The sequence below is a fragment of the Salmo salar genome, chromosome ssa10, assembly GCF_905237065.1.
Source record: "Salmo salar chromosome ssa10, Ssal_v3.1, whole genome shotgun sequence".
Taxonomy (NCBI): domain Eukaryota; kingdom Metazoa; phylum Chordata; class Actinopteri; order Salmoniformes; family Salmonidae; genus Salmo; species Salmo salar.
In genome coordinates, this window is record NC_059451.1 from 25,979,709 (window position 1) to 26,006,073 (window position 26,365).

At 39.4% G+C, this 26,365-nt stretch overlaps 1 protein-coding gene and 1 long non-coding RNA gene across 3 annotated transcripts in view; both read left to right on the top strand.

Annotated features, from left to right (window-relative positions):
• The window catches only part of LOC106613879 (uncharacterized), a 54,021-nt gene that overhangs the window by 21,902 nt on the left and 5,754 nt on the right, over nucleotides 1-26,365 (top strand). The window contains exons 2-4 of one of the 2 annotated variants that reach the window (XR_001330573.2): nucleotides 5,259-5,516; nucleotides 13,195-13,301; nucleotides 24,616-24,696. This is a non-coding gene — a long non-coding RNA (uncharacterized lncRNA). Of the gene's footprint in view, nucleotides 1-5,177; nucleotides 5,517-13,194; nucleotides 13,302-24,615; nucleotides 24,697-26,365 lie in introns of those variants that run through there. The other variant, XR_001330574.2, reaches the window with a different exon arrangement.
• On the top strand, nucleotides 9,013-10,986 carry sox2 (SRY-box transcription factor 2). Its single transcript, NM_001141718.1, is given in 2 exon segments — nucleotides 9,013-9,427; nucleotides 9,429-10,986. Coding segments are annotated over 2 exon segments (948 nt in total). The 5' UTR covers nucleotides 9,013-9,248; the 3' UTR covers nucleotides 10,198-10,986.

Sequence of the window (26,365 nt, forward strand, 5' to 3'; positions counted from 1 at the left end):
GGTTGTACAGTAGTTTACAGTGCATTTGGAAAGTGTTCAGACCCCTGGACTTTTTCCACATTTTGTTACGCTACAGCCTTCAATCTTTTTTCCCTCATCAATCGACACACAATACCCCATAATGACAAAGCAAAAACAGTTTTTTAGATTTTTTGGGTTGTATATGTATTAAAAATCAAATTAAAAATATCACATTTTCATAAGTTTTCAGACCCTTTTATTCAGTACTTTGTTGAAGCACCTTTGGCAGTGATTACATCCTGGGGTCTTCTTGGGTATGACGCTACAAGCGTGGCACACCTGTATTTGGGGAGTTTCTCCCATTCTTCTCTGCAGATCCTCTCAAGCTCTGTCAGGTTGGATGGGGAGTGTCGGTGCACAGCTATTTTCAGGTCTCTCCAGAGATGTTTGATTGGGTTCAAGTCCGGGCTCTGGCTGGGCCACTCAGAGGACATTCAGAGACTTGTCCCGGAGCCACTCCTGCGTTGTCTTGGCTGTGTGCTTAGGGTCGTTGTCCTGTTGGCAGGTAAACCTTCACCCCAGTCTGAGGTCCTGAGTGGTCTGGAGCAGGTTTTCATCAAGGATCTCTCTGTACTTTGCTACGTTCATCTTTCCCTCGATCCCTCACTTGGCATTCAGGCCAAAGAGTTCCATCTTGGTTTCATCAGACCAGAGAATCTTGTTTCTAATGTTCTGAGAGTTCTTTTAGGTGCCTTTTGGCAAACTCCAAGCGGACTCTCATGTGCCTTTTACTGAGGAGTGGCTTCTGTCTGGCCATTCTACCATAAAGCCCTGATTGGTGGAATGCAGCAGAAATGGTTGTCCTTCTGGAAGGTTCTATCATCTCCGCAGAGGAACTGGAGCTCTGTTAGAGTGACCATCGGGTTCTTAGTCACCTCCCCCGATTGCTCGGTTAGGCCGGGCGTCCAGCTCTAGGAAGAGTCTTGGTGGTTCCGAACTTTTTCCATTTAAGAATGATGGAGGCCACTGTGTTCTTGGGGACCTTCAATGCTCCAGAAATGTTTTGGTACCCTTCCCCAGTTCTGTGCCTCGACACAATCCGGTCTCGGAGCTCTACGGACAATTCCTTCGACCTGATGGCTTTGTTTTTGCTCTGACATGCACTGTCAACTGTGGGACCTTATAAAAACAGGTGTGTGCCTTTCCAAATCATGTCAAATCAATTGAATTGTCCACAGGTGCACTCCAATCAAGTTGTAGAAACATAAATGGATAAATGGATACAGGATACTCCTGAGGTCAATGTCGAGTATCATAGCAAAGGGTCTGAATACTTATATAAATACGGTATTTTTGTTTTTTATTTTCAATAAATTTCAAATGAAATTGAAAAACCTGTTTTCGCTTTGTCTTTATGGGGTTTTGTGTGTAGATTGATGAGGAAAAACATTTAAATAATACATTTTAGAATAAGGCTGTAACGTAACAAAATGTGAAAAAAGTCAAGGGGTCTGAATACTTTCTGAATGCACTGTAAATCCAGTCCAGTCCAGTGGGTCTGCTATCTTCTTTACATTTTTTTAAACATTTTTTTGTCATTTAGCAGACGCTCTTATCCAGAGCGACTTACAGTAGTGAATACATACATTTCATTTCATTCATTTTTGCTGTACTCTGCTTGGTATCACTGTCTGTGTGACATGATGTGGCCAGCGTCTAAACTGTATCATCCTATGCTGCCTTGGGTGTCTTGGTTTGCCACCTAAATTACTCTCCACACTTAATTACAGAGGATGAGGTGAACGCCTCATTTCTCTTTGTTATAGGCTAAACTGTCAGTAATCCCAAACAAAGGGCCCTGGCTCTGGAAGCTATAGGATTTGCTGCTGGGATTATAGTCTCATGGATAATGATGTGCAGTCAGCAGAAGCAAAGCTTTATTTTAACTCAAATTGGCCAGTAAACAAAACCAATGGTAGTCTGATGGTGAGAGTAACTGTGTAGTAAGCGCTGTGGTAGCGTATCGTCACTTCTGCCACTTAGCTGGATCTATTATGTGTGTTTTACAGTGCGGACTTTTGTTATCTGATGGGACCGCCACCTATTCTCTGCTATTGTTGCTACACTACTGTTTTCCATGTGGGTTGTTGCTAAAAAAAAATTACTCTTAGGTTCAAGCCGGTTCGACCCTATTGTCAGGTGATTATCACTCTGTCTATGTACTCTGTGTCACATAGTGTAGCTGTTGATATGACTATGGCAATTACCATGCTTCATTTAGTTGAGATTTTTGACATTGCATATGTACAGCATTGGTTTCTATACCTGGGAAAATGCAGATTATCTGATGATATGACTTGACAGTGCAACCATAGCACTGTCATAGAAATTATACCGGGTCATAACTCATGACAATTCATAAGTATCACACATCTTCAACTTAATAGGATTAGGTTATTATTCATAATGCTTATGACTATTATTATAGTCTGTCACAGCATATTATGACAGGTGTTTTGTCACTAGGTTATTACTGTGCTATGCATTAGAGCACTTCCTGTGAATAGTTACCAGTGTTGTTTTACTTGTGTTGTGCTCAGACTTTCACAGTTGACGTGTATGTCAGTGGTTTTTGGCAGAGGGTTGTGCGAGGTGGGTTTACTTTGTCTTGAAATCCTCTCCTTTCAGCTGGTGTGTGTGTGTGTGTGTGTGTGTGTGTGTGTGTGTGTGTGTGTGTGTGTGTGTGTGTGTGTGTGTGTGTGTGTGTGTGTGTGTGTGTGTGTGTGTGTGTGTGTGTGTGTGCGTGCGTGCGTGCGTGCGTGCGTGTGTGTGTGTGTGTGTGTGTGTCCCCTTTAGAAGGGAAAGAGCCATATCAAATATGTAGATATGTGTATCATATAGATTATATACAAATTAAAAACATGTATTTGTGAATGAGAAGGGTCCCATTGGTGTTCCTTGGTAAGTGAGAGGAAAAATGCATCTTCTCTCCACATTTTCCTTGAGTAGTGCATTAACATTACACAATTGTATATCTGCTCTGTATGACAAGCAGATTAGAGTTTCTAGAGCTTTAGCATTTCATGTCAAAGATCATCTGGTTTTTCAAACCATCATATTGCCTATCAACCAATTATTGATTATGCTACCTTAATCACATTGGAGTTATTTCATGCAGTGAGCACTGAGTAGCTAGCCCCTGATGTGATGAGAGCTGTCCACAGTGAACTGGTCCCTGTGAGTATGATAGTGAATGAGTGTGCATGGGTTTACACTCTCTATTCATTGCCATGGTAGTTCACATGAGGGATCAATGTGACACATGACTGACAGGTCTCTGGCCTTGTGTGCTTTTGGAGGACTACTCTCTCATTGATTACAGATTCAGTGTCTCGCGTAAAGAGAAAAGCATGGGGTCTTGAGTGTCATCCTCCCATTAGGCTGTAGTTGTGTAAAATAAACGCACACAAACAGGCGCCGCAAATGTGGCCTCATGCATATGGAAATGAAAAGCCCATGTTGCAGATATGAATGCCCAGTTTTTCATCTGAAATGCATTAGCAATCTGTGATGCTCAAAACACTATCTAAGTGAACTCTCTCAGCCCAGCTGTTATTAGACTCTGCCTAGAAAACAACGAGCTGTTGCATTGTATCATTTTTATCTCAAATAGTTTCAATTAAAATCATCCAAAGACATCCATTGTATGACTCATTTGACTTTGATTCTAACTTGGAGATAAAAGTTAATAATGCGATCTATGGCAAAGCACATTACTAACAGTAAATCTGTTAATCCGCTTGACAATAATACTTAAAGCCAAGATACTTTTCCTTGACTCTCAATGGGGAGTAAGGAAAGTGCTTTGAAAGTGAGTTTTGAGAAAGACATGAAACATTTTCAGATTACTGTTAGCTGCACTGATTTAAAATGAGGCGGAGGCAGTGGAACATTTTGTCACTCAACTCCTCCATAATAATCCTATCACCCGATTACTGTTTTTGTTGTTGTTATTAGACGTCCCCTACATAATCTGTTCAACTCCCTCCCTCTTCTTGGGTGCACCTTGCAAGCTAATTAACAGGGGTAGAATTTTGATTGAAGTCATTATTGCTCACCCCTTTGTAGCAGCACCTTAGAGATTAATGGTGAACCATGTTATATGAGAAGACAAAGCCCTTGCTGCCACTGGAGTGGATTACTGTCAGTATAGAGCTATAGGAAGGTAGAGGAAGCCAGTAATTCCTATAGAAAAGTAGACAAACGTAGAGCCACTGACTAACAACTTTCCCTGCTGAGACCTTTTGTCTTGAGATTCCTCCTTTCTCCCCCAGCTCCCTGTCAGGAGTGATAAAGACCTTGAGTCAGGCCAAAGCCAAAGCCTAGGTGACATAGAGAGTAATTCCAGCGCTAACAATTGGTGATATGCAATATGTTTTGTTTGGCTAAACTTCGGTGCTCCCTTTGTAACTCCTTAAGCACTTTATTGATTACCTATAGCTTAATTACAAATGGCATCAACTGCAGATTGAATACTGTTACTTTAAATGGCTATAGATACCTTCTTATGCTCCCTGAATGCTAAATTCAATCATTTCACTTCACACAAAAAATGATGCTATGTGAAATCCATGGTAAGAATACTATTGAGATTTTAAACCCACTGATATATGCAACTTTTAAGCTTAATTCAAAATCCTTAACCACAGTTCATTTTATCATTGTCTATTGTAGCCTATCTCTCAACAAAAAAAATCACTCTCATCCGTTTTCTGTGCAGTTTAAGGATTCAGCTTGTGAATGGTCGTTTTGGGGAATGTATGTTAATAATAATAATAACCAACCTATAGCTAACATTTTCTTCAACTAGTTTCTCTTGACATTGCAATGAAGCCTACTTCCTGCAAAGAAAAAAAATCTTTATCAAATCCCTATTCTATGCCTTTCAATAAACCAAGCCCATTACCTCACGGCAGCTTTTGTTGGCCCTATACAAGCGAGAACAAAATGGTTATTCAGGAGAACGCTTTAGATTTTTATAGTGGGTAGAATTCACAAAGAGCAGTGTTATTGTATTAAAAAGAACCATCTGTACCAGAAACAATGGCTTCAAATTATCTCTGAATACCCACTGAAAAAATATAAAGCTTTAGCTTCTCATTATGTGCGGTGTACCGGGGGGGGGGGGTGAAGCAGACTTGGTATAACTGACTTTTGTTGTTCTTGATGCATTCTTCTCGTTTTAAATCGGCCCCTTTCAGATTGTGTGTAGCCATAAACGGCTTTTCTTCTTACAGGGGTAGCGAGCAAAGGACCAGCGTTCAGCGAGGAGCATGAGCGGCAGTACGCTGAAGTAGGAGCACTAGCTCTTGTGAAAAATCTGCGGACTAGGGGGCTAGTAAAGAGGGAGAGATGCCCAGAGAGCATACAGCTGTTTCGGTCGAGCGAGAGCGAGTTCTCCGGCGGCTGAAGAGTGGTTCTTGAATCGGACAGATGATGTTCCATCCTCTTTTCTGCCAATCACCCAAAGATGAGGACAACACCCAAACTGGCACGTAAGTAGCATTGCAGTCTAGAGTGGTCCGTGGACAGTGAAAAGCAGCATGCGCGAATGCAGTGCACAGCAGTGTGAGAGTATCGCATTATGAGCTTCAGTGGTTCGTGGGTTCTTTTTCCATTGATGTATCGGACATAATTTAAAGCTTGCTCAACACTCGCAAACATTAGATTTTAAGTAGATTTTCTATTATATTCTAACTATGCAACGTGTAAGTGTTTTTTGGTTTGTTTCTTTTGTAGGCTACTGGCTTTGTTTTGTTTTTGTAGACTGGTTTAGAATGTTCCAATTATATTTTTGGGACATTTTGTTTGAAATTCTCCTTATTTCTCAGCAGAAGTAATGTTTGATCTTTAGCCTAAAAACTAATCTCAATAATTTTCAAGAATGTTTCATTTGGATTTGAACTATTCTGGCCAACTTGCTGAGATTAGGCTGTCAATCATAAATAGGCCTATTGAAACAGGGTTGGTCCAAAGTAAATGTTTAAAATATATTTATAAATTTCTGACTCTATACCTACAATACTGATTTCGAGTTTGGAGTTAAGGAAAAATATACGAAATTAGAGAAAAATCATTAAAATAATTGTTTTGCTTAAGCTAAGCAAGTCGAAGAATATTAGTTTCAAAATTGCACTCTTTAACGTCCACTCCCTGTCCCTTTGGTATTTCATAGGCTGTATGTATTGAGTGCTCAATAGGTAATATTTTCTGTGGTGTACTGCTCTCCAATCACTGGCACGGCCCCTAGTGGACAATAATATGAAGCTTGGAGATTCATAATTCTATATATTTTCTTACCTGAAGTCTCTCTCTCTTCCGCTCTCTCGCTCGCTGAGAAAAGGAAGGATCTGTTGAAAAACTAAACCCATTTATTAAATAAACATATTACATCCAATTAGCAATATCAGGGCTGGTTTGGTTATGTTGGATTATATTGAGTAAATATTGATTTTTAAGGAGAAAGTGTGATGGGAGATTGCGTAATGAGTTAGGCTATAGGCCTAAGGGTTATTATGGCAGGCTTGGTTTATTATCGGGTGAGGTGTCCAAAGGGAGCAATAGTGACTACATTTTTGAGAAGGGGAGGCTTTAAAAAAACGATCTATAACAAATTCCCCCTTTAAGACATTTTCACACTCATTATGTTCAAGAGTTGATAGGGATGGGCCTGAATTTAATGTTTGCTCTTACTAAAAATGACGAAATTAATTTGCCATGAATTGCAGTGCTTTTCTTTTTTAGTTTATACATAAATAAAATACCCTATACATTTGTTATCGTGCCTTTTGCTCCGTCCAGCCTTCATTACAAATATGGTTTATATGCTGCAAACAGAAGTAGAGGTTGGTTTGGTCTCAAGAGTGGTCAAATGGTGTTTGCCCGCAATTCTCTTAGTTGTCGGTTTGCTTTTTACAAATGCAGGGAAACTCCTGTTAAGTATTCTTCATGATGTTTCAGACTCCCGCTGTTTCTTTCACATTATCATAAGCAGATTACAAATAGCGGGGAACACACCCATATGCAGATAGAGAGGGCTATTTCTAACTTGCATTATAATGGCCTGCTCTGCTGTAGCCTAGGCCTACCTATCGCCACATCTCACCCAATTACTCAAATGTTAAACTTTTCAATATTGTGGTAATAAACTATGTACCAATGTCTATATAATTTAAATAAGTAGTGATGTTTGGTTTGATGAAATATACAAAATAGGCCTATAATTATTGTATTTAAAATATAATTTTATGTAATATTATATGTTAAGCATTGTAGATGCATATCACTGAAATGTTTAAGAAATGTTTAAGACATAAGAATGTGTCCTAAAAATACAGTCTATACAGTGTCCAGATTCTCGATACATTTATGTATTGGCCTATTTGATGCTTTTCCAGGGTCTACAGCGTCATTCATAGCCAAATGTTCTACCATAAGCGGGAATGTAGCCTACAAATGAGTATACTAAACATGTAGTTGGTAGCTTATACAAGTTATATTATTACAGTGCACAACAGAATAAATGAGTGTATTAGGCAATAACAGTGTTCCATGACGCCTTTCAGGTTCATAAATGTGTTTTTGCTATTGTCTATTTCGCCAGCAGACGGCGCTGAAGGCATGTAACAACGTCTGTGTGGCTCATACCTAACCTTTTGGATATAGCCTATGTGTGAATTTATATATGTATAAACACGTGCTTTTACTGGATACATAGCGGCTTGTTACTGTATTTTGCTTCTCATATTCTATCATCTTTCGTAGCTCACATCTACAATGTAAATTAACCATCAGATCATTAACAAATAAAAACAATTGTATAGGCCTATTTAAAACATGTATCTATCCTATAGGAGTTTTAACAATGCCAATTGTTGATGTTATGGGTTGAAAACCTATGGGCAAAAGTGCATGTTATTTTGGCCTGTCATTAAAGTAGTGACCACTCTTGGTCATATTGTTAGTGAGTGAACTTTTTTTGTTTACTCAAATGTCCTACGACTAAGTGAATTTCAACAACAAATGTACTGACAACACCCGAAACAAAACTAGGCAACTTATTTGTCTCCGTTTTCTTTTTAGCATTCAACTTCAGTTCAAGTGAAGCTCATCCTTTTCAACAATGGGGAAACAGCTAAGCTTACCTATCCCCTTTTCAATGTAAAAACCGAGCTGAACTTGCTGATCGGTTCCTTTTATGTTAACTTAACTGAAAACACTAATATTTATTTCATGGATTGCTACACTACTTGTAATTACTAACAGAAAAGGAATAACATCACCCTTATGGCTATAGCCTCTACAACTAGACCTCTATATTTACAACTATTACTACAACTGTTACTATGGCCTAATGGTAATAAAGTGATTGTTCTAAGCAAACTTGATAGAATAATATAGGCTAGGATATTTGTATGTTTAAGTTTTGATTGATTTATGCCCCCATTTGCTTTGCCCCTGTTTAGTCGTTGAACATTTTTTTTATATCAGGATATAGCCTACAAAGAGAAAACATGATATAAAGATATTTACATTTGATTCAGTAAAGATGTAATATCTAATTAAGTTTAAAATGTTATTTATTATTCTCAGCAACTTTTGAATGTTGGCTAAAAATAATAGCCTATATAAATTGAAACAGCTGAATTGGTCCAATATGCTGTTTACCTAACAACATAATTAAATGTATCCTACTGTATAATTTCTGGATCTTGTAATCCTTCGATTTTCAGTAGGAAGCACTTAAAGTTTGCCATCCTAGTGAAATGTTTCCACTTAAAGCACTTGCAATAATAAATATATAGCTTAGGCCTATTGGTTGATAACAGCAGATTCTGCCTCAGTGCTCCACCACTGACCGCAAGTAACCCCGCCCCTTTATGCTAAATAAAAGACACAATCCTGGCCGAGGGAACAGTCGCTCTGTGATTGGTCAGGTAAAAAGGCATTTATTCCCTGACAGCCCTCATCACATGAATGGTTGTCTATTAACTTGTTCAAAAAGTATCAGGAGTTGTCAAGGCTCTGGCGAAGAGGGAAAAGTAGTTTGTTGATTCTTTGAGACCAAGAGAGAAGTTTGTGGACACAACAGGACCTACTGGCTCAAAGCAAAAAGACGTTTACTATTTCTACAAAGTTACTGAAAACGACAAGGTAACTCCAGCTAACTACCTTTTGAGTTGGACTTTTTCAATTGGTCGGGCAAATTTAATAAAAATCTGTTAATAATGTATAACATGATGGAAACTGAACTGAAACCCCCCGCACCCCAGACAAATTCTGGGGGTACTGGGAATTCAAATTCATCTGGAAACAACCAGAAAAACAGTCCGGACCGAGTCAAAAGACCCATGAATGCCTTCATGGTTTGGTCGAGGGGACAACGAAGAAAGATGGCACAGGAAAACCCCAAAAATGCACAATTCGGAAATAAGCAAAAGACTTGGGGCCGAGTGGAAGCTTCTATCTGAGAGCGAAAAGCGACCTTTCATTGACGAAGCGAAGCGTCTCCGGGCTCTCCACATGAAGGAACATCCGGATTACAAATACAGACCCCGGAGGAAAACCAAGACGCTGATGAAGAAGGACAAGTACACTCTGCCAGGTGGGCTTCTTGCACCGGGCGGCAATGGCATGGGCGCGGGAGTGGGTGTAGGGGGAGGCTTGGGCGGCGGGGTTAATCAAAGGATGGACAGTTACGCACATATGAACGGCTGGACAAATGGAGGTTATGGCATGATGCAGGAGCAGCTTGGCTACGGGCAGCACCCTGGTTTAAACGCTCACAACAACGCGCAGATGCAGCAAATGCACCGCTATGACATGAGCGCACTTCAGTACAACTCCATGACTAACTCCCAGACCTACATGAACGGATCACCCACGTATAGCATGTCCTACTCACAGCAGAGCACTCCTGGAATGACTCTGGGCTCCATGGGTTCGGTGGTCAAGTCAGAGTCCAGTTCCAGTCCCCCCGTAGTCACGTCGTCGTCTCACTCCAGGGGTGCTCCATGTCAGACAGGAGACCTACGGGACATGATCAGTATGTACTTACCGGGCGCTGAGGTGCCGGAGCAAACTGCTCAAAGCAGACTCCACATGTCCCAACATTACCAGAGCGCACCTGTACCCGGCACGACGATTAATGGCACACTCCCATTATCACATATGTAAATTAACTTTTATAAGAGAAACTGGACTACTCTGGACTATTTTTGTACAGAAAATTTGGGGTGGGAAATGTTGTATAGAACTCAAGGAAAGAACATAAAACTTTTTTGTCTTTCTATTCTAAAGATAAGTTCTAGAGGAACGGTAGGAACTCTGCAAAAGTTTTTCAATGATGTATAAGTTTGGAAAGTAGAAAGTGGGAGAGTCTCAATCAGATGTTTTATTATTGCAATCACCTTTTGTACAGTATTTATCAAAGAAACATAACAATCAGATGTAATGTTTGTAAACTACAAGAGGTTACATTTTTATAATCACAAAGTCTGCAGCAAAGAAAATGGCAGAATTGAAATTGAGTTCAAGATGCTTCTAAAACTGCAAACATTGGAATAGCGGTAGTAAAAGCAAAGCAGGTAAATGTTTCTCCTTGAGGGTCATTAGTACTAAACCATTTTCATTTCCTTAAAAAAAGAAGAAGCAGAAACCTTTCCTTGCAGGTTAAGCATAATTGTTAATTTATATTTTGTCTCCCACTTTTCATCTGTTAGAGGTATAAAGTTTGTGTTCTTTATTTTCTAATGATTTGTACGATTTATGTATATTTACTGTGATATTTTAAGTTTTTATTTCAAATTTCATTCCCGTAGTTGTATTTTAAATGTTGGCCTGTACGCAGCTGCCAACACTTCATGTATATATATTCGAACTAATATCATCATTATAACAGTTACAATTTCAGCTGAGTTTTTTCAATATGCAGTTTGAAATGAATAAATTTTTGAAATTTGGATACTTGAAATTGTATGAGTTTTGATTTTATTTATCATTTAATTCATTAGCTAAGATTGTCATCCACGCTCAATTTGTTGTGGATTGTCCATGTTTTGTATTGCATTTATGTTATTCATGTTGCGTCAATATTTATTAATCACATAATATGTAAGAACTTGATAGCCTTTCATATTCTGTCATATTTATTATATTTTGGTTTTTTTTACAATCCAAGGAAACACAGGAATAAAATAAAGCTATAATGTGCTAAATCTGAAATCATATTTCATCATAACTATCAACAAAGACAAAATCATAGCAAATAATTTTATTGTGTGGTTGCTTCTGTGTCCATGTGCACGCATGCATGCCATTGTCATTTTAAATCTTTAGATGATAAAGACTCAGGTTAACGACGTTTTCATTTTTTTGTGAAAGGAGCTATGCGCCTAAGGATTACGAAGGACTATCGTGCAAAGTTTGTTGCCTGTAAACCAATGCTTTGAGGTGAAGATTATTCGCCCAAAATGTTCAAGATTCTCACCAAGGTATTCGTTCATTTTATATTTTTCCATAATCAAAACACTCATCATTTGATTTATTTTAATTCTAATTCAAATTGAGAACAGGTTTGTTCGGGGCATGCATATTATTTAAAACAGGCCTATACTGATTTGAAATAGGTTTACCTCTCATGGATCAGAAAACAAAGTTTGAATGTGACAACATAAAGGCATGTTTGTAGTATCAATAATTTAAAATGTAATAATATTAAAGGCTCTTGATATATGAACATAGATAGACCCACTGAGCAACAACGAAATAAATATGTTATATTACAGATAGGAATATTGTTACAAGCCTATAGGCCTACTTGTCTTGAAAGCATGCATGCACCACATCAACACCATTTTTCATGTCGCTCCATATTCATTTGATTATTCGTTTAGTATCAAATTGCTCGACTGTCTTACACTAAATGTAGCCTGTTTAATGATTAAATCAAATGGAAAGTATTTCTGCAAAGAATCAAAAGACCCAAACAGCTCAAATAATTTTCACTCAGAGGCCTAAATACTGCAGCTCCATCTTCGAGTGGCCATTGAATTCACTGTTTATTCCAAATAATACTTTTAAGATAACCAGGGTTCACACAGTTCATGTCCATGGGTCGATGGGCAAACCTTTAAAAAAATCCTGCCTGAAGTGTTCGCACTGTCATCTGTTGTTTAAAAAAAGCCTTAGATGAGGTTATGCGTTGAATATAACAACGTTTTAAATCTGGGGATGTTAAACCATTTTTTTCCTCCTGAACTGTAGAGGTAGATTTGCAGTGTTGCTTGCCAAGGCTGGGAAGCTTCTATTACACTAGGTCTCAGGGGAGAGAAGCTCACATTAACCGCTAAATGAATATTTGACGAGGGCTCATTTCAAAGTATTATTCGACAAAACGTGTCCCTACCGGACTTTCAAGGGGTCAGGGAGCAGTGGTTCAATTAATTATTTATACAAGCAGTAGAATTGGTTGTAATAGCTGAACATGTTTCATAAACTAGGATTTTTAAAGGTCGAGTGTGTAAGGGTTTTTATTTAAATTTAATGGAAGCAGGATTGGCCCATGTCATCATATGTGAAATATTGAAGTATGAGCGTTTAGCTGTAGTTTCATTAGTGTTTTGGGGGGGGGGGGGGGAATGGGAGAAAATACACATTTGATAGCCTATATGCATTTTACCTTTAAAGTCTATTGCAAACACGTAAGTGAAAAACATGCATGAAAATATAAACGGAGCACGTTTTCGTAGAGAGGTGTCGACTATATTCCCAGTAGTTGTGATAAGGTACAGGGCATGAACTAGCAATTCTATTAGGCTACTGGACCTATTGAACTTGAGACTTTTGTGTTGGACTTCCATTGAGAGACTCTCGTCTTCTACACGTTGAATAAGGGATATAATGCTTTTTCTATTCCCTGGAGGAGCAGTAATCAGTCAAGGAATCCCCCTGTTGGCTCACCACAGTAGGAGGAAAGTATAAAAGAGGAGTGTTTAAAATTATTTTCAATTGCGTGATTTAATCTCAAAGCGCTCAATGGCGTGCCTATATTAAAACTGCTGGTTTGTGTTCAATCCTTTCATGTTTTGAATGCTTGGACGTAGGCTCCCATATGCTTGGATATAGGCACTCATAAAACATTGACAACTAAATATATCGTTTTGTGTGATTTAGGATAACAGCACTGTATAAGAAGAGGACCCAATGGTTCCAAAAGGCCTGGTGTTGCTCTTCCGCCGTCCGCCCAGAGTCTGCCGCAGCTATTTGGACAGCAACAGGTGGTAAGCGCGCTATGTTTTGCTCATAGTAAAACCCCTCAGATATTATCTTTTGATATCTTTGTGAAATGACACGCTCTTCCTGGAAAGTAATTATCATAACATATGAGGGCCCAACGTGTATAAACACATGTTAATCTCTAGTGTCCAGATCTCATTCATATGGGTAGCAAGATATAGCCTACGGCAAGAGACCTCAATTTTAATAAGAAATAGGCTATGTAATATTTGTAGGGCTATACAACTTTTGTAGTTAATAAAATGTGTATCGTTTGATAAATTATATACAAACGTGAGAGGTGTGTCCCATAGTGTTCTCTGGTCCAGAGGTAGTGGAATATGCGCACAAGTAATGGTCGCCAACTAGGCTACTAATCCAACCCCTAATCAGTCACCAGATTTAACCTACTGATAGTACGGAGCAATGACGTCAGATGTACTATGGTAAATAGAGTATTTCATTTTCTCCTTGGGTAATATTTTGTTGGACACCACGTGCGAGAGTGTGTCCTTATAACATATTATGTATTGAATAAAACATCTGGATTAAAGTAATTGCATAGACAACAAGAATAGGCCTACGATTATTACTATTTGCCTACACCTTTATTTCGATTGGTGGCATAATAGATTTTGAAAGATTATATTGGATTACTTATTAGTATTGTTGATGTTGTTGTATTGTTGTTGATATTTTTACGAACTTATTAGGCTATTTCTGCTGGAAAATATTATGTCTCGTTACTCACATCATTGGGCCTATCCATTGATAACGTTCTAACTAATAACTACACTGCAAAGAAAACTACTTTTCTCTATAGTAATTACTTTTCTCGCTTTCTCTGCTGTAGTTTGAAGAGTTGGGGGTTGTAGTGGACGGCTTTCTGTGGGGGGATGTAGCATTGTGAGATTCGTTGAATTGAAATCTGTCAGATATGCCATCTATTTTAAGTCTCTCGTGGGGTGAATGGCAGTCGCTCCCTGATCCAGTGCAGGTGCAGGGAAGCAGGGGGATGGGGGTCTCTCTGCGCGGCCAAAATGCGCATTCTGTTCAATAGACCACACACTGTCAGCCAGCATGCCATCATCTCTGCGCCTCTCATACATTCTCATATCAGTGCAGGCCTTACCAGCTCGCCAGCAGATATACCGACATAGCCTACACAAGTGCGGGACCGAATTACTCTCAAGATTGTTAATGATCACTTTTTCTGTTTTTATCACTCATGTTTGATAATGAAAGGTTTATAGCCATATGCAAATGTGTGCTTTGAAAACATCATACATTATTTTAAAACATTCTTCAAGTTATTTCCGTGTGATTGATGTGGTGTGATCTTATCCCACAGGTCAAAAACTGGTTGAATCAACGTTGTTTCCACGTCATTTTAACAACAAAAATATTCAATGTGATGACGTTGAATCGACGTAGAAGACTAATTTGGATTCGAAAAAAGTAATCAATGTAACGGAATTTCGTCTTCTTTTCAGCCAACTTTCAACCAAAATCCAATTACATGGTGACATTCTTTGTTGATTTCACGTTGAATTCACATTAGTTAACAACTCAACCAAATGTAAATCAAAACTAGACGTTGAATTGATGTCTGTGCCCGGTGGGATGTTAATAACAGTAAAATGTCGAACCTTCTTTTTCATAATCATCACCATGGCCATTTAGTTGTTTTCGATTGTGGACACGCCCTAATTTGATTGATGGTGGGTTTTAAATTGTAAAACAGTGGCCCTAAACTCATTACATATTCTGGTTTCTAGGAGAGACGGGATTAGAACAGGGACGACAGTTCAATGGATTAGTAGCCTACCAGTGTGCCAGTAAATACAATATACCACTGTACTCAAGTTGCTATAGAGGCCGCTGGCACTTGCCTATAAATCTAATCAAACCGCGGTACGTAGCTCTGATAAGATACAACAGTTGGTCTCTCACGTTTCACTATTTCAGTGACTCCAGTTGTTTTGTGTTTTAATATAAAAAAGATCAAACTAACACTTTTGAGAGAGAAGTTGAGAGTATTTGTTGCTGGTTGAATTGAACATATCTGCACTAATCAGGTTATTAACAGCATATTGCATGCTCTTCCAATGATGGGATGCAGTAAAAAAAAAAAAACGAACTGCTGTAATATTGGAAGATTATGCTTTTTATGATGAAAAGCATGTCATAGTTTAAATACCATTTATGGGGCCGGTTTTAGAGAGGGACATGCTAAAAGTGGCATCTCAAACTTAAATATACATAGTTTTTTTATAACTAATTCAAGTTAATACACTTGCAATGACGGGATATAAGCTGATAATTGGCCCTTTTACTGAACAACAATATAAATCACCATCTCTTTATTTTTTAATAACGTCAAACGCTTCGCTGGATTGGCTCCGACAGTGAATACCTTTTCTCTGTGCAGTGTTGTTGGGAAGGGAACAATGCACATCTAATTGTGGAGATTTCAATAGCTGCATGGTCACTACAAGTGAACAGCAAAGATATTGAACTTAGTAGAGCAGAAGACACGTCCACTGTCCGTTCTAGCCTTCACCATTTGTGACTCGAATTCCTTTATTCTAGGAAGGGAAACGTTAACATTATTTGCATTGTTCTGCCCACTGCCTCCTTCCCATTCAAAGAGTCTAAACGAAAACTTTAAAAGGTTGCCTATAGCTAAAGTAAAAAAATATATATCTTGTTTGTCAACATTGTCATTGTGTCAAGGAAAATAAGGCTGAGCGGACTTGGAATACTTTCATTTCAGGGACATTGTATCTGTCTGGCTACTGGTTTTTACTGACACATGTATACAGCAGTCTGTCAGGCAACCAGTGATGACGGAATACTACACGATAGGCTGAATACATTTTAATCGTGTCGAAAAGTGAAAGCGTAGCACTTTATTGGTTAGGCTGTTATTGTGCGGAAACAAAGTTTACCCATGCGCAGCCTTCCCTGTAGCTCAGTTGGTAGAGCATGGTGTTTGCAACGCCAGGGTTGTGGGTTCGATTCCCACGGGGGGCCAGCACAGAAAAAAAAAAAAAAAAAAATGTATGAAATTGTATGAAATGTATGCATTCACTACTGTAAGTCGCTCTGGATAAGAGCGTCTGCTAAATGACTAAAATGTAAAATGTAAAAAATGCAACAATAGTCGGACAAGTGTTTCTGCGTTTCCACAGTTATTGGTCTGTTCACCCTATGCCTAAAACAATATATGCTTTGATGCAGCGGTGCAGCCAGCAGGGGTGTGCAGTAAGATGCAGATCAAGCTCGAGCTTTATGGACCACTGACAGCCTGGGATAAAAACTAGGCGAGGAGCTGAGTGCACGGGGTGGTGAGCAGAACGTCTGTTTCAGACAGCTTTTAATAGTTGTGCTGCTGTGTTGATGCTTCCCTTCAGGCCTTTAACCAAACACAGTTGTGATTAGGTTTTGCTTTTGCCTAATAAATATCATTGCTGAACACTATGCATGATTAAATCTTACAACAAAAAAGTACTTTGTTCACTTTTCATTTGTAAGTTATCTTTTGACATACCACTTTCTAAGAACTGTGTGTGTGTGTTTGTGGGTGGGTGGGTGTGGGGGGGGGGTACCCCTAATATCTTCAATTTAGCCCCTTTTAAGCACAGGTTTAGCCAACAAGCATCAAATGGTGACAAATTTGACTAACCTGTTAACTTATTTGGTATTATATAACCCTCTGTCGACAACAATGCACTGACTTCCCCAACAGCAGGACTCATTGTTTACTTAATTCCTTCACGATTTCAGGCTTCATGCACCTCATATTGATCAACGATCACATTATAAACACCTGGGAAAGACCATTTCGGGATTTTAGACAAGTCAATAACAAATTCAAAAAAAGTAGAATCATTAGATACAGTATTTCAATCATTCAATATAAGCATATAGACATGTAGCTAGGCAAACAGTTTGAACTGTAGGCCTAGAAAAGTTTAGCCTTGTCCAACTTTATCAATATGTTGTTTATTCCTGTGTCAGATCGAGATTGTTTCTGGAAATAAATCTACGACAGCAGCTCGTTTGCTAGCGGCTCATTTCCTGTATGCTTTAGAATAAAGGGTATACAAAGTTTGTCTGAGCACTGAAAGGGCCCCACAACGGCCCTTTATATTTCCATAGACATGATGCCCGAGTCATTTCAATGGAAGTTGGAGAACTACACGCATTGAGCACGTGGGTTTGTTGACAAAATAAATAAAATGATCACATATCTACATATTTAAAAAACGCACACATTTTCCCGATAGGAAAACGAGAATATTGGATACCATGATTTAAGTAGGCCTAGCCTATTCAGTGGAGTTAGAGACATAAATGTGTTAATTAAAACTCAATTAAATAGGCCTGCTCTGACATAAAAATGACATCTTGTTGGTCTTAATAATAAACAACAGCAGAATTATTCCTCCCAGTGTGAGATTATGTGAGTGTATGACACAATCGAACAAATATCCTCTATAACTTGCGCCTCTATAAGTACAAAAAAATATAAAGCAGAGACTGAAAAATGTAATGAGTTCACGGTTAATCATTGATCATTCAAAATGGTTGTGTTAAATATACTAAATTACGGATGACTTCCCTCCAACAGTAAATTATATCCTCCAACTGCTTGCCTATTCTATCACTACCACCAGTACTGGAAAGTCGATTATGTTGAATCCATACATTTCCATGGATTGCATCACCCTAATTATAATACTCAAGACTGCTCTGTGGCTCTCCGTTTTTGAATGGTCTCTCTCATGCCGTTCTGCCGAAACCGTTCTGGAATGGAAAAGTGGGTCTATTAAAAAAAGTCTCTAGAGACCATCCAAGGCGTTTTTCTGTGACTGATAATGAGGCATGACTCAGATGCGACAAGAGTCTGTCTGCATGGGGTAAACAGCGCCCTGGTTGGGAGAGGATGACACTCACTTCTGGGAAACATTAGGCTATTCATATATTTCTCATAATGCATTTTTTCCGTTTCTTATTAAACGTCCACTGTTGCAAACGCAACATTACGTTTTACTCAAAAGACAGTGAATAATAATGAACAATTATTTTATTTGTTATAAAAGTCTACACTATTGGGTTTTGGGAGCTGCACCTGTTGCGGGGTTTAGTTAAATATAGGGCAAAGAGACAGAGGGGGTTGGAGGTATGCTGTTCTGCACTGCATTTGATTGTAAATAAGAAGAGTTCACACGCTGATCGAGTGACTGAGGGGAACAAGCGAACCATTTTAAATCAGGTGGCTATCTCCCTATCGCGGAGATCAGAGCTCTGTCACTCCCGAGCTCGTCATTGTGTCCTCCCTGCGAAATGACATCTCCCTCAGAAAAGCGCCTGGATGAGATTTCACTGTCTCTGCGCTATAGGCCCCAATCATTAGCATAACGCAGTGAAACGAGTTATGTAGCCTAGCCTACCACAAGTAAAAACATATCGTCTGCTTCAAGATACATTTTTCAGAGAGAGAGTAAACATATTGTTGTATAACCTTCCATAGTTGTTGGTCTACATAAGGAAGTAATGCCCTATATTTCCATGGCTCATTGCTTAACTGATGAAGTGTATGGCCATATGAAGCGAGGCCACACAGTTGGCAGGGTGTCAGACCAAGTTACGACTTCAAGAAGAGATGAAGATCCCAGACAGCTAGAACGCTCTTATCGATTATGTGACGTTTTGCTTGATGATAAGCGGGACATCTAAACCATGAGTACCTTCTACTGCGCGTGCATCCAAACCCGCAATCAGAACATCACTCCATCACACAGTTGCCCCAGGCGAGAGGAGAAAGGGAAAATTAATTAAATGGATCAATCGATCGAATCACAACTTGGTGACAGGGAATGGAAAAGGTAACATTTGAAAAGTGCAGTTTTTGATTAATAGTCATCTTGTTTAGGACTAAGCCTATCTTTCAGTACAATATTTCTGATTGTCTTGAACTCTAGGCCTGTGTAAGAAGCAGCTCAAAGGATGACCCTTGGGCGATTTCTGTTGCATTCCATGGGATACAGTAAAGTATCAAACCACTTTTTATTCTGAAATTCTGAGTAAAAAGTTTGAGAGGGCTGCTCAATAATAAACCAGTTCAGTCCTCGCTTTCTATAAGGTCTCATAAAAAATACACACACAACATTTGGAAATAGAGTATTGTCTATCAGGTTTGGGGTCAATTCAGTTTTCAATTCAGAAAGGGAATTTAACTTTAATTCATGAATTGAAAACTCCTCATACAAAACAATACTTTAAAAATGAATTGATCTCAAACATTGTTGTCCAAAAGTAGCACACAGGTGGAATAAGTCTACATAAGTGGAAATTATATGAAATTGTGGTTTTAATAAGAGAGCAACACTGATGTTCTTTCAGATTAGTGTGATTGCATAAATCTGTATTTGTAAATTCCCCTTTTGATACCCCAGTTCGTTGAAGTAGTGTGAGTGGAAATTGTGTTTGGAATCTTGGACAGGAACAATCAGTAAACACAAAGATTTGGGTGACTCAGATAGCTTTTTATTCAGCCTACATTTATTGACATTTAGACAGTACAAATTGAAAGACTGCAATGGAATTTAATAACAGTTATTCATACATGGGGAGGGGAGGCAGAGAGGGACTTGACCACATTGACACTACAAGAAAAAGCACAAAAACTGCCTACTCCTCCACAACAACAGCCATTATTACAAGACTTTTATCATTATTATAAATATATAAATTATAATCTTGTAAATAATAAATGATTGTCAATATAAGACAGTTGAAGAAATCCAAACTATTAACAAAATAAACTGCAAAAGGTACCGTATAAAATGGGCATTCATTGAAAATAAGGAGATGCAACTTTTTTGCCCAGTAGATTACAGTCCCTCTTGTTTCAGTAAGTAGGATAAAGCTTGGAGTGCCTCGTCACCGTGGAAACTGCCAGAACAATTCAGTTGAAGTTTGAGGAGGTCAGCTTGCAGGGTCAACAGCTCCAGCCTCTGCCTGTGCCAACTTCTGTTGGGCTGGGGACTTTTTTAGTGGGCGTGTTAGCCCTGGCCTAGCCCTGGGTGGTAAGCAAGTCTGATACACATTTTTTGAGTCAGTTTGCAGCCTAGGCTCTCCAGGTGGCCTGTGAAATCGATTTTAACCCTGTGACCCTGTCTAGCAGAGGCATGGTTGACAACTTGGGTGAGAATTTAGTTGGCACTGACAGATCTCCACAGATTTCAGTAAGGGAGGCCTTAAAACTGCTCTTCAGCGATGGGTGTGTGCTAGAAGTGTCCATTAAAAGATTTCAGAACAGCAGTTAGGAGAGAGTTGGTGTGTGTGTGTGTGTGTGTGTGTGTGTGTGTGTGTGTGTGTGTGTGTGTGTGTGTGTGTGTGTGTGTGTGTGTGTGTGTGTGTGTGTGTGTGTGTGTGTGTGTGTGTGTGTGTGTGTGTGTGTGTGTGTGTGTGTGTGTGTGCAGCACAGAGCGGCTGTTCTATTTAATCAGCTCAAGATTGTGTCGGTTTGTTGCATTACATGTCACTGGAGTTCACCGATCTACTGGGAGGATTTACAGTATTTTTTAGTAGTGATGTTTGATTGAGAGTTGTCAGGGTGTTCATGCAGTTCTGAAAGTCCCCATTTTCCCCTTTACTTGATAAAAAACCCCACAAAAAATAGTAAACCACAAAAATACCCCCCCCCAGTAATTGTTTTCATATTGAGTTGTCTAGTAGATCAATTACATTGATACATGTCTATATTGAATGATAACTAAAGTTTACATAAGTTAGTGAAATACAGATATCCAACCTTTGCTAATACTTAATGTTTTTAGAATGGTCACGTATGCTTATGACTTTGAAACCATTGCTTTTCCATGACAAAGTTTAGCTTGCTTACATGTCATTCCATGTGGATTGAGGATATGGCTTACCTCCCTGGGTGAAGGGTGAAGGTGCTCATGGCCCTGCAAATATGTGTCAACTTTATCAGTGATTTTGAAATTGTCAAGGCGAGTCCCACAGGAGCATGTGTGAATAAAGGGCAGCTCTTCACAGGATATTTCAATCTGCTGTCTCTTTGGTCCTGGATATGCCCCATGGGCTCCCAAATGATGCTATTTGTCACGTTAAACAGACTGCTACTCTCTAGAGGGTGTTCTGTGTGTGAGAGAGTGTGTGTGTGTGCGCGAGTGTGTGTGTGTGTGTGTGTGAATGTGAGTGAGAGAGAGATAGAAAGAGGGAGGACACTAGTCTGAGTGCCTGAGGATGCTATTGTGATTGATTGTATTTGATTGTGTTTGAGTGGGACCTATGCGATGCTTCTGAGAGCTTGTATCATCCCAGCCGTTTTCCTGTACCCATAGGGAAGAGAGTGCTGCAAGGTGCATGCCATTCGTATAACTGGAAAAACGCTCGCTCTGTTATTTGGAGATGACATTCATGGAGTGATCCTGTGTTAGCACAATGGACGTGTTTCACTATTATTTTCAAACTGAATGGATTCAGCAATAGGTGTAAACTTGAACTCAGTCGAGAGGGAGAATCTCTCTTGCTTTATTTAGCCTCATATCTAATCAATCTTCCCTTCAAGAGAACTACGTCATGTGTGTTCCTATGCAAATGTTTCTGTAAACACTGCATGGTAAGCACAGAGCTATCCTTACATTCTCTGTGTCTTATAACTCCATGCAAATGGCTAACCTAACATTTTCTCTCTGCTATCACATTCATATACCAATATGGCCACAAGCATACAAAGCATTTATGTCTTCAACATAATATCTGCCACTAGACATTGTTTGTAGTAATGCTTCAGTATTTGTTTGTTAAAATGTGAAAAAGCGATTTTACACATTCACTTCTTCCTGCTGATGTTTGTTTGGTGAAGGACAGGGTAGTGTGCAGAAACAGAGTTGGCATCAGCGACAACAGAGTAAGTACCAGATCCACTTGTAGAGGCTTAATGAACAATTTTTTTGTGGCAGCAGCAATATATTTCTGATTACCTTTTGGATTTATTGGGCGTAGTGTGTGTGTGTGTGTGTGTATGTGTCTGTGTGAGTATGCGCACGCGCACGCGTGCATGTGTGTAGGTGACTGGGTGCCAGTGTGTGTGATTTAATGAGGGATTTTTTGGCAAGTTGGCATTGCTCATCAGTGTCATGGCAGTTTTGTTTCAAAAGTGCTGGTGCTGGAGAAAGAGGGATTTCGGCCCATCAGCAGTATGTGATGTCAGCATGCCGGGACAACAAAGGACAGCTCCAAATCCATGGCGTTTGCAGCATTATGGGGGCCCAGTCTGGGCTGAACATGGCCCCTCTTTCACTGGAACAAACATACTAGAGCACCATCACAGAGTGCAGTGCACACACACAACAGGACTTCTGCTTTTCAACCCTGTTTATTCATCATCTCCTCCACACTCAAATACATAGGCTTTACCTATATGAGGAGAATATTTGGGAGAAATGTTAATGATAAGGAAGTTGGTTTTTGATAGTGTTATGGTCAATTCGCTGACACTTCCAATCCAACACACAAAATCAGTATAGGGCCTATGCGTTTGTATGAAAAAAATGTGATATTCTATGGGTACATTGTATACAAACAGTGATCAAGTGGCTCAAACTGGGTAAATCTTGAAAATACCATACTCATTTTCATCGGTCACGTTCAGAGCTGTGACTTCCTGAAAATCTTATATGAGCCTTGTGATTCGCCACTTGTGCTCCAACTGTAACAGAAAAACTGATATTCAAAGTAGACACACACCTCTGTTTGGTTAATGCTTTGGCTAAGTCACTGTAAAGCCACCTGCAGTTCTCCTTGCAAGTTAGAATTACATATGGTGATTTCAGTAGTCATGTTGGCACAATAATAACTAGCATGCTGTCTGAAGCAGAAGCACTCAAAGAAAACATGTTAACCATGTCTGTATGCATTCTGGGAAATCTACTTAAAAGTCAAAGGATTTCATAATTCAGCATATAGTTTAAATCCTTGTTGGTCTGGAGCTAATAACAAAAGTACAATTCTGTATATTTCTAAACATTTTGCATTGGAAAGGAATTGGGGACATTGCAATAAGGATATTCTTCATCCCTGGCATTATTACCATTAAAAAGTTTAACCTTCTTGAACCTATTTATCTACATCTTCAATAAAGTTCCTCTGAGCCACTCCAAGGAGAGTGAACAGTCTGTGTTTCAGAGACACTGCCAAGCTAAAGAACACACCGTGGTCTGGCTGGCATTGGCCATGGGCAGGCCCTGAAGGCAGGGTATTGTAAGAGACAGACAGACCACACGGATCCCCAACAAGTCCTCTTTATGATGGGGAAGAATTATGATTGCTATTCCTCGCAGTGGAGCCCTCAGATCAGCCTGTAGTGGGGTTATAGGAGCGAGATGCCTACAGTAACATACAGTAACACAGCGGCCCCCATTCATTACATGCCCATGTGTATTAAACCACTGGAAGAACGCGAGGCAGCTGCAGTATGTAGTCCAACACAAGGCAACACTTTCTTTTCTGCTCCCTACTGTCTGTCTTGGTACAGGCCTGTCTGTCTCTCGTACCCTCTGTGTGATTATACAAGCTCGCTCAAAAACTTTCTACAGAGATTTGTTTTCAGTGTTTGGTGCGGAAACAATGGTTTCCTTTTGACTAGATAAATGGGGACTTCATGTTGGAATGGCAACCCTAAAGTGATTAATTTGTATATAGCCACCCTAGTCATAGACTGTTCTCTCTGTTACCGCACAGCAAGCTGTACCGGAGCGCCAAGTCTAGGTCCAAAAGGCTCCTTAACAGCTTCTACCCCCAAGCCATAAGACTGCTGAACATTTCATCAAATGACCCCCCCCCCCCTTTTTTTGTTACACTTCTGCTACTCGTTGTTTATTATCTATGCATAGTCACTTTTCCCCTACCTACATGTACATATTACCTCAATTACCTCGACTAACCTGTAACCCCGCACATTGACTCAGTACCGTACTCCCTGTATATAGCCTCATTATTATTTTATGTTACTTTTTTAAAAACGTTATTTTATTTACAAAATATTTTTTTAAATCTTATTGTTTCTTAAAAACAGCATTGTTGGTTAAGGGCTTGTAAGTAAGCATTTCACTGTAATATTGTTGTATTCGGTGCATGTGACAAATAAAATTAGATTTGATTTGCCTGAAAAATATATTTCCTCGATCTAAAGGCTCCCAGATACAATGCATGGTGTTCTAAATACATATGTAACACATAGTAAACAAGAATTTGTTTATGTGCTTTATTTTGTTACAGAAAAGGTGAGAGGAGGTTGCTGAAATCCATATGACCAAGACACACCTGTCTGTCCAGGAGACGGATACCTCACCAGATATGGTAGGTTTGGGGCTGAAGAGAAGAGACCGGTTGCATGTCATCCATTGCTACACCTTGGTACACCTTATTGCTCACAGCTACTATTACTAATACTCCTCCCCTCTAAAAATAAGTGTTCTCTTCCTTCATTGAGAAATATTCAGACTTTTCCCATTACCTCTGAGAAGCCTGGCCATGCTTGTTTTTCCTGGTTGGTTGCATTCTCCAATGCCCTGAGAGGGTGGCAGACCCAACAATCACTATTCCAAATTGAGCGTGGCACAAAGAATATGAACAGTCATTGGAAGACTGCCATTGGTTGTTCTTCAGAACAGCTGAGTGGTAATTACTCAGAGAGAGGCTGCGTTTAGACAGGCAGCCCAATACTGATATTTTTTCCACTAATTGGTCTTTTGACCAATTACAGATTTGTTCACGTCAGATTTTTTTCAGAGCTGATCTGATTGGTCAAAACACCAATTAGTGAAAAAAATATCAGAATTGGGTTTCCTGTGTAAACGCAGCCGGAAAGAGACCGAAGAAAGTCTACTGATCAATTTACACATCAGTGCCCGGTTTCCCGATAGCAATGAAGCTTCGTGTTACACGTGTTTTAACAATGCATCTTACCTACAACGGCCGAAGATGTAACATGCGTTTCCCAAAACACCACACAGAGAGAACGGTCGCTAAGTGCGTTGTTGGAGCATGTGTCGATACTGATGGGATGGAAAGAGAGAAAGAGCTGCTCTCGGTTCAGCTTTCTCCATTGAAATTTTACCTTATTATAATTATTTCACAATACTGACGACGGATCAGCTACTAGAAAGATATTACCGCCTACGGCTGCAAATATTGAGGTGGCTTATTCTAATGCTTCTCATTAAAAATGCATAAAATCACAGATTTGGCACATCACTGCGCATGACTACACATCATGGAATATATTGAGACAAATTACAGACAGTAGACTAAAAGTAGCAAAATAGAGCTCAATTGATTGAACATGAAATGTATTTCAATATGATTGAAATAGGCCTATAGTTTACGGTTTATATTTGAATCCAGTCATCTCTGTTTTCGTTTGAAGCATCGTTTTATACGTCGCTTGTTTGTATCAATTGCAAAGACTGTATTTGTAGTCAACTTTTTTCTGAAGTTATTGGCGGTCACAGAGAGATGGCTTAACCATGTGATTCTATGTTTCGCGGACATCTTCTGTGTACAAAGTGAGGGCAAAAAAGCATCACTTACGACGCACTTCTCTGTTCTAGGAGTGGTCTGAGGCAGGCATTAGATTACGAGCGTTTTCAAGTGCAAAGTTAACAACGATGGTTTAGGAGAATAGTTTGCCGATTTAACAATGCTCCTAAGAAGGTTCTATCGATGAATTTAGCCTTAAGATGCTTTTGGGAAACTGGGCCCAGATCTGATCCTAATCCATGTCTATTCGATCATTTAAAAATTATTTACAGTATCTGTCACTTTTTAGTATCCTCAAGCCTGGTGCCCATTCTATTCTTGTGCACCTGGCTTGGATTTCCCTCATTAACAAACCGGTACAACACATCATGGAACCACTGAGTTCCTACGTCCACCCTACTTTCTCTACATATGTAAAGAAAACCAGTGTACATTACTGAACCCTATTCTGGTAGTGACGTTTCAGACGGGGACACATCCCAGTTCT